Raw genomic sequence first — 13,971 nt, forward strand, 5'->3', positions numbered from 1 at the left:
CAGGTAACTGATAAATATGTATCAGAATCCTAGACCATCAAATGGGAAAGAACCCTCAAGGTCATCTGGTCCACGATCACCATCTTTTAGATGAGGAAGGTCATCGAAACTTTGGGCAGCTTCTCATGGCTAGTGGGTGGCCAAACAGGACCAGATCGGTGGCCTCCTAGTTCCTGGCCCAGTGTTCTTTCTGCTCCATTTCACTGCCTCCTTGGTTAGAGGCCTGTGAGATCTGTTGTACACATTGGTTATATACAAAGGAGCCTAATGTCATGAAAGTGTACACATTCACAATAAGATACAATGTCATTATTTCATAAATTTGGCCAATCTGAAATACAATAGTTACAATAAACATAGACACACTTATGAAACATAGGGCTCACTGCCATACAGCTGAGAAGAGCTGACTGCTGGATGATGATTTTGGATGGCCCATCCATGTCTTAAAAAAAGAAACACAAACAAACCCAAATGAAAAAACAAACAAAAAACCCCTTGCCCAAGTAGATTAGAGCATATGTTTCTTTCCCCTCCATCTATTCCTTATAGAAGACAGAAACATTAAAAGTCATCCTATTGATCATTTTTTCTCTAGAAGAAACCATTTGAACATTTAAGTATCCGAAGACAGTTATGTAGGAGTTTTGTCTTAATGAAAGTCTGGAAAGCGGCCCTTTGCGAGTCTGAAACCCTCTTATCGCCCTTCCCTCCCCATCCCATCCCCCAGCTCTTCCCATGTGCTTCTTATCAAGGTGAACTTTTGCTGTTATCGCTGATAAGTATTTTTGCTTGGTGTGTTCTGACTTCTAACGTATTTAATTCTAGCATCTCAGCCTCTTCTGTTCTTTCATTGTTTGAATATGTATTGGGAAAGTGGGAAGATACTAGAAAAGGGCAGTTTGGAGGAGGGAGAGACAGCAGGGAGAGGAAGGGAAAGAGAAAGAAAAAAGGGGGAAAAGAGTGAGCTAGTCGAGTGGAAGCTGAGGTAGGTCGTGGTGGTGGGAGGAGTGCAGGGCACATGCAGGGGCGTCAGGTGGCCTGGATCTAGTCTGGCTCTGGTTCCTGCCGACCGCTCTCCCTGCGGCTCCTGCTCCCCTCCACCCGGTCCAGAGTGTTGCCCCGCTGTCCCTGCTCCCATGGTCTTTTCTCTTCCTGTACCATGGCTCTCAGTGTTGCTCCGTGGGTAGCTCCCAGGTTTCCACGTCCCTCCCTCATCTCTCAGGTCCACGTTTCAGCCTCAGGGCACTGCCCCCTTCATGTTAAGTGATCAGACTCACCAGGTGGACAGTCGCACTTACCCTCTCCTTCCCGGGCCCCTCGTCTCCCTCTGCCACTCCAGGGGAGCCTCCTTTGACAGGCTTGTCTTCGTTCAGGCACTAGGATTAGCCTCTTGACCTTGCCCTGCCTCCCTGGGCACCTTCCTCTAACTCAGACCCACTTGCTGAGTTCTGGTCTCATCCAGCTCCTCACCCTGTCCTCCCTGGAGAGCCCAGCTCCCTCCAGCTGCCTCTCTGCCTGTCTTGCCTATTGCTGCCCCACTTGCCTTTCTAAAAAGGCTGCCTTTTGAGTTTTCCTGGGTCTCTCCCATGTATACATGTTATTAAACTTCTGTTTGATTTTCTTCTGTTTAAAATAAATAAAGAGGCCGCCTTTTGCCGATGGACTAAACTCTGGCCCTGTGATCTGAATTCAAAACCCAGAGCTACCCAGCTGCAGTCTGCTTGTCTTTCTTGTTACCCTTTTCCACTTCATGACCGCCAACCGAGACTCGCCACCCCCAGCCCACGTGGCGCTAGCTCACTTCCGTGCTTTTGGTACTTTCTTCCGCTGCCTGGAGTAACCTCTCTCCTCTTGCCTGTGGAAATCCATCCTCCTCATGCTTCAGGCCCTCCTGAGAGGGAGGCTACTGCCCAGGCCTCTTTCTTCTCCCCCACTCAGAAGCGATGTCTTTCATCCCTCTTTAATTTTAACTGTGTGATATTACTTATTCAGCATCTGTGTGCTACCTTAGAGTAATTTGTGTTTAATTCTTATGTCCCCTTCTGCAGCATAACCTCTTCGAGAGAAGGACATCATTTAGTACATCTTCATATCCCCCAAAGCACTAAACCTTATGTTTGCTGCACGGTAGATGTTCAGGGAATTTTGTTGAATGGATGAACAAATGCATAAATGAATGACTTTCATATCTGGCAGTGCCCTCTCTAGGCCTTAGTTTTTCCATCTTTCAAGTTGAGGGAGTTGGATTAGATTAGTCTTTAAGGTTCCTCTTTGACTTACCTCACATCCAGGTTTAACGTTAATTAAAAGCTATGAAATACCTCTGAGTTTTATTACTGCGTGTCCTATACAGAGCAAGCATCATTAGGAATCATATCTGTGCATCACTGCAATATCTTCCTGGCTCACAAACTTACTTTTCTCTTTCCTAGGTTTACAAGTTGTCCTGAACTCCATCATAAAAGCCATGGTTCCCCTCCTTCACATAGCCCTTTTGGTGTTATTTGTAATCATAATCTATGCTATTATAGGATTGGAACTTTTTATTGGAAAAATGCACAAAACATGTTTTTTTGCTGACTCAGGTGAGTAATAAAAAATGGAAGCTAACCTAACTATTTAAAAATTTGGCTTTCCCAAAAACAACTTTTGTGGTTTGGGGAAAATCTAAAACAAAATGAGAGAGAGAGAGATGGGGAAAAAAAAAAAAAGATAGCCAAATACACTGGTGAATCTAAGACAGTTCTTAGTGTGAATTATATTCAGAACAAATGAGAATTTAGTTCCCTTTTCTATCTCGATTTCCTATGTAATGTGCTCTGGTAAACAAGATGGGGGGACCCCCTGAAACTGGACCGTGAGGTGAATCAATAGTGTTGCTCTGTATAGGCTGAGGAAAGGTGCTGTTAGAGTGGGGACAGAGGAGAGAGGGGTGGATTCTGAGTAGAGGAAATGGCAAATTCCATGGAGGAGGGAAAGTTTGAAGTGAACCTTGAAGGACAATAGGAATCCAAGATAGCATAGCTGGGAAGTAGAGTGTTCCAGGCTCTGGGCAGGGTACTTGGCTTCTGCAGCTTGGTTTCCTGATGTTCATTCCTCCCTTGAGTGGTCAAGCCTTTCTCTGCTGTTTGCAGATATCGTAGCTGAGGAGGACCCAGCACCGTGTGCGTTCTCAGGGAATGGACGCCAGTGTACCGCCAATGGCACAGAGTGTAGGAGTGGCTGGGTTGGCCCCAATGGCGGCATCACCAACTTTGATAACTTTGCCTTTGCCATGCTCACCGTGTTTCAGTGCATCACCATGGAGGGCTGGACGGACGTGCTCTACTGGGTAAGCAGCTTGAGGAGAGAGTTGATGGAGTATGCTTTCCTCAGATAAAAGTGTTTCATTAGCTAGAGCCATTGGGGAGCTGGCTGAAAAAGAACCCCTGGAAGTGAGTTCTTTGGGAAGGGAAGCAGGCCCTCTCGTCACTCAGTAAGACCTATCATCTCTCCATGTTGGGGCCTTGATTTCAGCTCTAGAAAGCTGCTATAGGATGTGGACTCCCTCGCATCCCCAGTGCCTCCTGGGGACTTACTGCTGAGCGTGCCCAGTAGTCCCCTTTGTTGGAGGAACTCCAGAGGGCCAGGGCTGTCCTCATTAAACTCTTAAAGAGCCAGAGGTCATTCCCCAGGTTAAGAGGCTCCTGGACTTCCATGGACTAAAACTGACCTTTTATACCTAAAGGCAGGTTGCTCTACCAGATCCTAAATGGAAGATAGGGAACATTAATTGAATTCTTTTCATGCTTTCCATAGCTTAGTAGAGCCTTAAAGCCCAAATGGGTTTTTTCCCCTATTATAGTATTTCCCTTTTGCATCTTCAGTATTACTACTAATCAGCCCAGCATAAGCCCTTAGCTCTCTCTTCCTTTTTCTTTGGCGCTATAGAACTCTGGCAGAGAGGGTAGAAATGGCATATGAGCCTTCCAAGGGCTGGTGGACCTGTCCATGAAGACAGTTGGACGCTCTTTGTATGGCTCAGGGCTGGCTCTCCTTGTTCCTGACAGAGCCAGAAAGGTTTGCTGTAAATGAAGAGCCGTCATATTTTAACAGCCATTTCTCAGAGCTGGGTTTGTTGGTTTACTTCTGTGTTTGATAGAATTTGAAAAAGCTCACAGAAGTTTAGAAATTATTTTCCATGACACAGAGTTGCTGGGAAGAACAGCTGACTTGCAGATTTTGAGCCTAAATCCAAGTCCAAATGGGATTAACCAGGATTCCAATAATGATTTGTTAAAAGACAATGGGTAATAACATACTTCTTGAGTGGTCAGTCTCTAGTTAGAAGGCCTGCAAGCTGAGAAGTAGCTTCCGACAAGATCTAAATTTCAGACACTTTATAGGATTTCCCATTACTCTGTAACTTCAGAGGACATAGCATATAATGGTTGTAAATAGGTTTTTGCTTCCCTTTACAAGTGAACTCCATGCATGCAAGATTGTAGAAGTCCCTATATATGTTCAGTGTTAGGCAAAGAAGACATGTTTTTATTTTCATCCCCAAAGTGTGAGTCTACTTTGGTAATAAGGTTTTTAAAACATCACCAACATGTTATATCTTGTTTCTCTCTCTCTCTCCTTTTTCTGTTGTCATAGGGGAGTGTGTGTGTGTGTCTGTGTGGGTATGCACATCTGTTATTTATATCCATAACACAATGCCTTTTGTGAAGAGGAAGAAGGAGGGAGATTATATTGGATGAGCCAAGGCCATGGCCATGCAAGGGGACCCTCTAATTAGGTAAAGGGTTTGTTTTCAGTATTATCTTCTAAGCTGTAACTCCTAGTTAGATTAGCAGAGGGCTCAATCCCAGTCTTCCCTTGAAGTTTCTGATAAATAGAAAAAGCGTCATCCAGATAGCCCACACTCTGATCCTTCCCCGCAGAACAATACAGAAGACAACATTTTGATTGAAAACAAATAAATGAAAAACCTGTGACTCCTCTCAGCTCTGTTCTCCCCGGTTTCACAGTGAATTGCCATTGCCAATCCAACATGCCCTGACTAATGGACAATTTTATACTTTATGTTACGTTTCTGCACACTGATTGTCTGACAGTTTTCCTATCGCCAAGCTAGTGAAAACTCTGGGAGCGTGTGATTAAAGGAGAGAAAACTCCACGTACCCAGAAACAAAAGTTTCCACTTGCTTTCCTGAGAACCTCTAAGTATCACCTAGGATGATATAATTATTACCTCTCTTTTTCATATGACAATCACAGAGATAATAATTTGACAACATAATAATTACATTGTCTATAAATTACATGGCATCTTTATTCTGATGGAGGAACTCCAGTAATTTATCAACATTATTCCAGTCTATATCCCATTATAGAAGGTCTGGGAAACAGTGGAATATAGACTCCTGAACATGCCCGAGGTCCTACCGCTAGAGCAAGTGGTACTTGATTTAGAACAGGGGTCTACAGACTTTTTGATAAGGGGCCAGATAGTAAATATATTTGGCCTTGCAGATTGTAATGTCTCTGTCACAACCACTCAGTTCTGCCCATGTCGCTTGGAAGCAGCCGTAGACAACATGTAAACAAACATGTGGCTTCGTTCCAATATTTATTTATGGACGCTGAAGTGTGAATTTTGTATAACATTCCTGTGTCATGAGATACTCCAGATTTTTTTCCATACCATTTAAAAATGTAAAAACCATGTTTAGCTCACGGGCTGTACAGAAGCAGGTGGTGGGCTGGTTTGGCCTGCAGGTCACAGTTTGGTGACCCCTGGTCTAGACTAGAACCCGGCACTCTTTCCTTGGCATTTTTCCACTGTCAGAGGTTTTCGAGCCCTTCAGAACACTAAGGGGCAGCTCAGTGATGTCTTCCAGAGTGTTCACTAAGACCTTAGTCTCTGAAGCACATCAGGTTGCTTTTAATTACTTGTTTATTACACTTACTATCTCAGCACAGAGATAGGCAGGAGCCAGGGCCCCACCTTCTTCATACTTTATGGGCCACAGTCAACGGGAAGCCACACAGCTGTGCACAGAACAGAATATCCCTGCCCAGCACAGTGCCCGGCCCAGAGCAAGCGATCAGCAAACACCAGTTACTGTTACTCTTTAAGTGCATGATCCCATTGCCTCACTATAGATGGGCCATGTTTCAGTGCCTCTTTTTATCCGCAGCTGGAGTGTAAAGGGAATATCTTGAGAGAGACCTGAGATTTTATTTTAAATATTGATGGCAAGCAAATTTTTCAATCCTTTAGGCGTTTGTATATGGTGGACAAAGTCTTTGCCAGGGATGAGTTTGCATCTGGTCAGGTTTATATTCAGTCAGTGTTCTCAAGTTCAGGGATGCCTCAGTTCCCAAGAGTGCCTGGCAAGTGGTGGCAGGGTCTTGAAAAGGGACGTGCGGGTGGGCCCGATATGCAGAAAGGCACGCATAGAATAGGACCATTTGGATGTGTGGGGAATGGGATTATTAGTTTCTGGTGAAAAATGACTTTTTTTAGTGCTCTTTTATGAAGTGAATTCCATAAACATAATTAAGGTGGCATCTGACCCACATGCATCTGTTGTCCACAGAGGCAGAAAGGTGTAGTGCAAGGAAAGAGCCTTAAGGCTGGAAAGGGCTGGGCGTGTGACCTTGGGTAGGTCACCCAGACTCTCGGGGCTTTCATTTTGTCCACAAGATGCAGAGTAACCCTACATGATCCTATTGTTTTTTTCTTCAGCTCAGAGGAAGTGTTTTTAGATGTAGGAAATTAATGAAAAGAGTATTGATTTCAGAAGAGAGCTCTCCATATAAATCATTTGTGACCTTTTGCGTTAGTGCCAAGCTCTTTTCTCAGTGAGCATACCTATGGCAGTGCTGGCTGTATGACTCAAATGGGAAGTTCCCTTGGCCAAGCTGACCGTCCTCTTCATTCAAGGTACCTGGGAAATCCCTCTCTAGTTAGCCAGCAGCTCGCCTTTCTGCCCCTTTCTCTGATTCCATGCTCAGGGGAGTGACAACCAATATACCAAGTTTCTAGTCGTAGTTGCAACAGTTAGGAAAAAACAAAAAGCCTAGGTTAGCCTTTCCTTGGAGACATGGATGTGCGTCTCAGCCTTTGAAGTGAGGGGAAACTGAAACTAGGTTGTTTCCTGAGTACCAGATGACACCACATGATGACTTTGACATAAATATTTTAAAAATCTAAATTGAAATGCTTGAGCTCCTTCCGATTTTCCCATTGCTGACAAAGACCAGTCAGACAAAATCCCAAGCAGAGTCTCTATTTTCCTATGGGTATTTCGGGGACCAGCTTGCCAGTTCTCACTTGTCCCACGTGTATGGTAAGCCTCTGAAAAGAGACCTGGGTTGAGGAGATCTCTTTGGGAGAAAGACTGGCCCTTAAAGCTTAATTTTTGTTGCTCTTTCTCACCCTCTGGAGATTTATAGAGTCTCCTGTGGCCTTTGTTTTCCCCTTGGCCCCAGCTGTTATTCCAGGGGTTATTTCTGATTTGAGCAAATGGGAGTCTGTTGCACACTTACTTCTAAGAAATTAAAAGTTTCTTTACTTAAAAAAAATGTTCCCTCCCAAGTTGGAGCAGTCAGCTGTTCCTGGAGCCATTCTCTGGAACATGGGACTGAGGCCTCAAAGAGGATGGGTGGGGCAGGTGCTCGGCTGACGGCTGGCCCACTTTGCCAGAGCTGTGGGAGAGCGGGGTCTCCGGTGGGAGTCCTGGATGTGCACATCCTTACTCCCTGTGAGCGGGCCCACTCTCCCCTGTTACGTGCACTCCTCTTGCTTCAACAGAGGGGAAGCAGGCCCAGAGAGGTCTCTGTGGAAGGCCCTGACTCCAGGCTGGGCTCTGGTCCCTCCACCAGGCAGCCTGTTTCTTCTCCTCCACGTCTGGATTATTAAATAAGTTTAGCGGTGTAGCTGCTTTGGAAGAATTACCCTTGGCCTTCCTGCTGAAATTAGTTTATCCAACTTAATGAGATCAACAATTGCAGCCACGGCCCTGCCTCATTCATTACTCTAATTGCCGATGTAAGATGTGCAGACTGATAGCAGTTCTATTAAGCACATCCATTTTCATGTGGCCAAACAGGTGTTTCATAAGGGATTTAATGCCCTCTCCCTAGACTTCAGCAGCAGATGTTAGGTAATTTTTTTTTTTTAATGTTCTCTTTTTCCGTTTGGTTTCAGCATGAGGCAGACAGTGAAATGCTTGAGCTTCGCTCTGTAAAGCTAAAAATCTAGCGCCAGATAATGTAAAGGAAAGCGCATGCTTAAAGGCCTAAGGGCCTGACCCTGCAAGGCAAGAGCGATGGATCAGCCCAGACTATATACTGTTCTATTAGCCGAAGATCCTGGCTGTTCCAACGAAGTCAGGCCCGGGGTCATTCATTCTGTCCCCTTACCAGTCCTTAACACTTCCTTCCTGGGAGAAGTGTTTGCCCAGTTTAACGTGATCTGTGCTGCCGGAAAGTTCCATCCAGCCGTGAACCTGAAAGCACTTGTTTGCTCCATCATGAAAGCTGCTCATAATCAGACCTCTCCTGGGAAGGTGTATCCGGGAGGCCATGTCTGACTGTGCTGCTTCAGCTTGTCCTAGAAGTAGGGACACCAGGTTACTCTGGAACAGCTCACAGCTGGAGCCAGCTCCCCCAGGGTGGGTCATGTAGGTTCCAGCCAGGTGTGGAGGATAAGGGCTTCTTTCCTTCTCCTGGGTCCTTCGTATGGGTGCAGATATGGAAAAAAATGTCATTCCCCAAAGCACCCCTGAATGTGTCAGCTAGTTAACTTCTGAATACTTTCCTTCTTTGCATTAATTTAGCTGTGCTTGCACTCACTGATAGCAGATAATCCAGATTTAAAGTGGGTTAGGTTTCCTTGGATTGGTTGGCTTCCAGTGGAAAGTTATTATTTTAGGGTTTTTTTTTAAAGAAAAGAATTTATAGAGTCAAATGTTGCAAATTTGTCTCTATAACTAAGACTTTTCCACCATCACAAATTTTGAAAGCAAAAATAGTACTGACAACTTGGGCAGAGTAGAAAATAGTTTCCAGCTAAGCACTAGTTTTGTCTTCTGTCAAGATCTTTTCTGAAAATCCCTTACCAAGGCAGTTTCCTGTGAGAAAGAGCCAAATCCCAGCTGATTGCCCTAGCAGTGGCCAAAGTTTGCTGTTATTTACCCCGAGAGCTTTGATGACTCTGTGTGCGTGTGTGTGTGTGTGTGTATGTGTTTTGGGAATATATAATGAATGTGCATTGGCTACTGTTGTCTGATTTGAAGCTAAGTAAATGTTTAATTAAATGTATAGAATGCTGTCTCTAATGTAACCTTCTCTCCTTATTAGATTCTCGTATTAACCCACTCCTATGAGACGATCTTATTTCTTACAGATGAATGATGCTATGGGATTTGAATTGCCCTGGGTGTATTTTGTCAGTCTCGTCATCTTTGGGTCATTTTTCGTACTAAATCTTGTACTTGGTGTATTGAGCGGGTAAGCTACACCTCTTTCATCTTGAAAGCAGAGTCCCGAGGACAGTTGCCAAGACCACACAGGCTTTGCTAGATGGGGGCCGCCGGGTGGGTGCCAAGCATTTTATGTGTCCTCCAAGATGCTTTCTTTTCTGCTGAGGCTTCCCAAATCAAGATATTTCCTGGAACCTTACCAGCTTTCATGAAAGAAAGCTATAGGATAATTATTGACCAGAAATTAATCAGCGTTGTCACTTGGGATTTAAATTGTTGGCATTGCTTGCCCATTTGTCTGTCCTAAAAGGAGATATATCTATAATTGTGTTATTGGCCTGGATCCAGATATAATGCAGATTAATTGGTACAAAACAGTAGCTAAATGACTTCTGGTAGGCCACATTTGTAGGCTTCAGCAGCAGAACCTGTCCTTATTGAAAGAACAGAAATGGAAGGCCCTTGGCGGCGTCCCCTTCTAGGAGCACCAGTCTTTAATCAAAGCCCTAGTGGTCCAGCAGCTGTTCTTGGGGCTCTGCTCTTTAGCAAATGGATAACTGATAACTAATCTCCTTACATTTTACAGGTAAATGATGCGATAGGATGGGAATGGCCATGGGTGTATTTTGTTAGTCTGATCATCCTTGGCTCATTTTTCGTCCTTAACCTGGTTCTTGGTGTCCTTAGTGGGTAAGCAGTTGGATCTGTGTTCCACATTCTGCTGCTGCCATGTGTCAGGCGGCTCTGCGTGTCCCTGCGGCTTTCTCTGCATGCATGTGGACTCTGATGTCCCCTCTGTGTGTTGCTTTTGGACTAAACTGTGATTCTTTCTGCTTGTATCTGTCTGTGAGATTCTGTGTTTCTGATGCTTGCCAAACACTATTAATTTAATGGAACCATTTCCCTGAAGCCAGTCACGTTAATACGCCAGTGTGTACAAGTAGATTAAAAGTGAGTAAAAGGATTCCCAGCCTTGGTCTCCCCCAGGAAAGGGCCTTTGTCTTTTGTGGTTTTCTTCCCATTAGTACATAACCTGGCCCTTTTTACCTGCAGTGTATCATGATGATTTCCAGTGATGTTTCAGATTTCATGGTAAAAGAGAAATAAGCCTAGATTAGCACATAAATACTGAATAGTTTCAAACTCTCACATCCTTCAGATCGGGATCGTTTCTTAGCTTGGTTTTCCGCTGCTGTCACTGTGAGAATGCTCCCTTCCATTCATTTTTAATCTTAACTTGTAGAATCTGTCTTTAATGAGGGTAATAATCAGCTTTTGCACCTAAATTGCCTGTGGCCTTATCATCGTCCATGTCACTCAGTCACCATTTTTGAAATTTCATTTTGTTGACCCCCTTGGCTCGGTGGATTGACAGGGGGTTCGCTGGAGACTGGGTCAGGAGGGGGGCTTCGCCCTGCCTGTAGTTGCCATCCCAGAGCCCTTCTGGGCAGCTCTGCGTCCTCCCCATCCCACAGACACCCCAGACAGGGGAGTACCCCAGAGAAGGGAACCAGGGCTCTCCAGACTCTCAGAAGCAGAGCCAGTATATAGCCATTGTCTGGGCGGGGGCGGGGCTGGGAGTGCGACCGAGGCCCAGGAGGTGCCCATCTCCCCAGAGGAGCCTCTGTCGCTCCCTGAGCTCAGACATCCTCAGGAGATACTGTTGATAGGCTTGATTCCCAGTGAGTTTATCTACTCCTCACTCACTCTATCTGTGCCTTTCCAAGCTTGTATCTTGGGGGAAGTGATGTCTTCGTGTAATGCTGAGTCAGTGGAGAGACCTTTATCACATTTTTCTCAACACTGCCTCTTCCAGAGCAGAAAGCAGAGCTAGTGATCCATCTCTGCTTCCTTTCCTCATCTTCCCTCTAACCTATCCTGCCTGTTTTCAGGGATAACACGTTTAGAATTCTCCTTGACCGAGCGTGGTCACTTTTACACCATGGATGTACACTGTCCTGTGAAGCCCTGTCTAGAAATGGCCCTGGAGCCTGTGCCCCACAGTGAGGGGAGTAGGGACTGAGCTGGGGGGGTGACAGCTTACCCCCTGCCCCCCACCTCAACCAAAGCTTCCTTCTATAGATGACTCTTCGAGCCTCATGTTCTTTCACTTAAAACTTTAAAAGTGCCTTCCTCCTAGTGACCCGCCATGGCCTTAGGTTAGTGTCGGGATGGTAAGGGTGGAATGTATCCCTGGAGAAACAGCATCGTGTTGACTTTACCACAGAAACGGCCAGTACAAGGGTAACAGCAATTCTGTTGTGAATTCCTGGCACCCCGTGCCTCCTAAACCCAACTAAACTGAGGCCGTGGAAGCGGTTGATTTTAACAGTGCCAGTGACATGCCTTATCTCTGCGCTCCCAGAGCAGGAACATCACCCCTGCGTGATGAGGCAGCTTAAAAAGGAAAACAGGGGCAAGTGGGAGGGAGGGACTCCGTGTTACAATGGTGGGTGTTAAATACGCACTCTGAGGTGGGTGGTGCCCAAAGCTGGAGGATAAAAACAGGCACACACCATGGTGGAACAACCAGTGTACTAAAATATATTTTGGGGAAAATAGTAAGTAATTTAAAAACAGTTTTGAATCAGAACAAAACTAGATCCCTTATGAAGGAGAGCGCAAATGACACATGAATTTTTACAATAAAATCCGAGATTTCGCAGCAGTTTTCAGTCCGTTCCATGATGTGGGGCTGCAGCTGACTCTCTGCCACCTGTAAGGCCACTTGGGTAGGAAATGCTAAGCCATGCTCTGTGTAAAGGAAGAGCCACGTCTGCAGAGCAGAGTCGTGCATCCGCGTTCGCTAATTTGGTCAGCTTTTCCTGAGTTCCTGTTGAGTGCCTGGCTCTGGGCCAGAAGCCAGGGTGCCAAGATGTCGAAGACTCAGATGGGGGCCTTGTGCTCAGACAGTCATTGTCTCGCGTCGGGGGGAAACTGTTGTTAGGCAGTGCAGGATGGCCAAGCTAGAGTAGAGGCGGAGATGGAGGGGCTGTGAAAGCTGCATGTCTGTGAGCTGGATCTTGAAAGATGATAAGGTGTCTCTGGGGGTGGGGGTGGAGAAACCAGAGAAGGGGCTGCTCCCACCTCCCCTAACAATTAGTTACCCAGGCTTCTCTGCCTAGGTACTCCTCCTCGACTTTCCCCCAAAGCAACACAAAATCAAAATGGGTCATTTGTATTCATTTTCTTGTTAAAGAAATGTATTTTTTTTTTAAAGTTTAGTTTTAGTCTTAGGGTTCTTCCCAACTTTTTTTAGGGAATATAAAAAATGTTTTAAATAAATGTTAAAAGGAAGACAACTTATGTCGCATAGCCCCTTAGGGACCATCAGACCAACACAAATGTAATTCCGAAAGGCCCAAATTAAAATGTTCTCCTGTTTTAGACACTTAAGACCGTTTTGCTGCTTTCTAATGAAGAATCATTATAAGATGCTGTGTGTCTTTAAGTCTGTTAACCATTTGGAAATATTTGTTGCTTTTTTTTTTTTTTTTTTTTTGCACACTTGTTTTGGTGTTGGTACGTTTTTAAAGCATTAAGACTGATGCTTCGGAAAAATCTTTGCTTTTACCGCAGACCGTTCTTCTCAAGGTGAGTGCGAGGTTCATGAATTTTACGCCCGGCATAGCCAAACGTGATCCTGGATGAAGACGTTTTTCTCTGGTGCTCGTGCTCTGTGGGAGGAGCCGAGAATATCTGTAACTAGAGTTGCGATTTCACATTAAGTCGTCATTAAGGAGATGGTCCCATTTTGACCAGGCATTGGAAAGACTGTCTCGATTAAGTCTACAATTCAGACTATGTCTGTTCTCATGGTGGCTTTGATGGTTTTTCACTTTTAAAATTGTTCACTTAACCCTTGTCCCCGTTGAGGTTTTGTCCGTAGATAGGTAAAATAAGAGAACACAGTGGTGTTTCCGCGCGTTGTTTCTTTAGAATCACTGCCAGGTTCCCGGGGGGAAATGGTGGTCATGGACAGTGGGCTTGTGTCTTCACCTGCAGGACCCACCTGATGCCAGGCACACCTGCAGTAAGGTAGAGGGCCCTCTGAGCCCCTGTGGTGTGGGTCAAACCCCCAAGAAGGGACTGATAGATGAGAAGGGAACTGGAAGACCTTGGTTCTGGTCCTGCCAGTGTCACCCGCTAACTCTGGGACTTCACTTAGGAGCCCTGAGCCTCTGTCTCTTGACCCCTCAAATGGGGAAGATGCTGCCGTGCTGCCCCTCCTGCCGTGGGGTAGCTGGCTTTAGGTCAGCTCATGAATGTAGAAGTGCTGTGAAAAATATGTACTATAAAGAATTTTACTCATTGAATCTATCTTTCTCTTAAATCCACGGACCTCCTCCCAGTCCCCTCCCTGGGTGAGGTGGGAACAGCTGAGGGGCTGTTTGGAAACTATCTGAAGTGTCCCATTTTCTGGATTTCCCAGGAAGTGACCAAGAGAAACGAGCTATGTATGCACAGTAATACTGTACTCGGTGCCCCCCAA

The 13,971-nt window shown here is 45.4% G+C and overlaps 1 protein-coding gene across 3 annotated transcripts in view; it reads left to right on the plus strand.

Moving 5' to 3' along the window:
- Positions 1 to 13,971, plus strand: part of CACNA1D (calcium voltage-gated channel subunit alpha1 D) — a 322,894-nt gene that overhangs the window by 179,862 nt on the left and 129,061 nt on the right. For 2 of the 3 annotated variants that reach the window (XM_060109148.1, XM_060109149.1), the window contains exons 6-8: positions 2,436 to 2,588; positions 3,138 to 3,334; positions 9,404 to 9,507. In XM_060109148.1, coding sequence (XP_059965131.1) covers positions 2,436 to 2,588; positions 3,138 to 3,334; positions 9,404 to 9,507 — 454 coding nt within the window. Of the gene's footprint in view, positions 1 to 2,435; positions 2,589 to 3,137; positions 3,335 to 9,403; positions 9,508 to 10,065; positions 10,170 to 13,971 lie in introns of all 3 variants that reach the window. The other variant, XM_060109147.1, reaches the window with a different exon arrangement.

The sequence above is a fragment of the Mesoplodon densirostris genome, chromosome 10, assembly GCF_025265405.1.
Source record: "Mesoplodon densirostris isolate mMesDen1 chromosome 10, mMesDen1 primary haplotype, whole genome shotgun sequence".
NCBI lineage: Eukaryota > Metazoa > Chordata > Mammalia > Artiodactyla > Ziphiidae > Mesoplodon > Mesoplodon densirostris.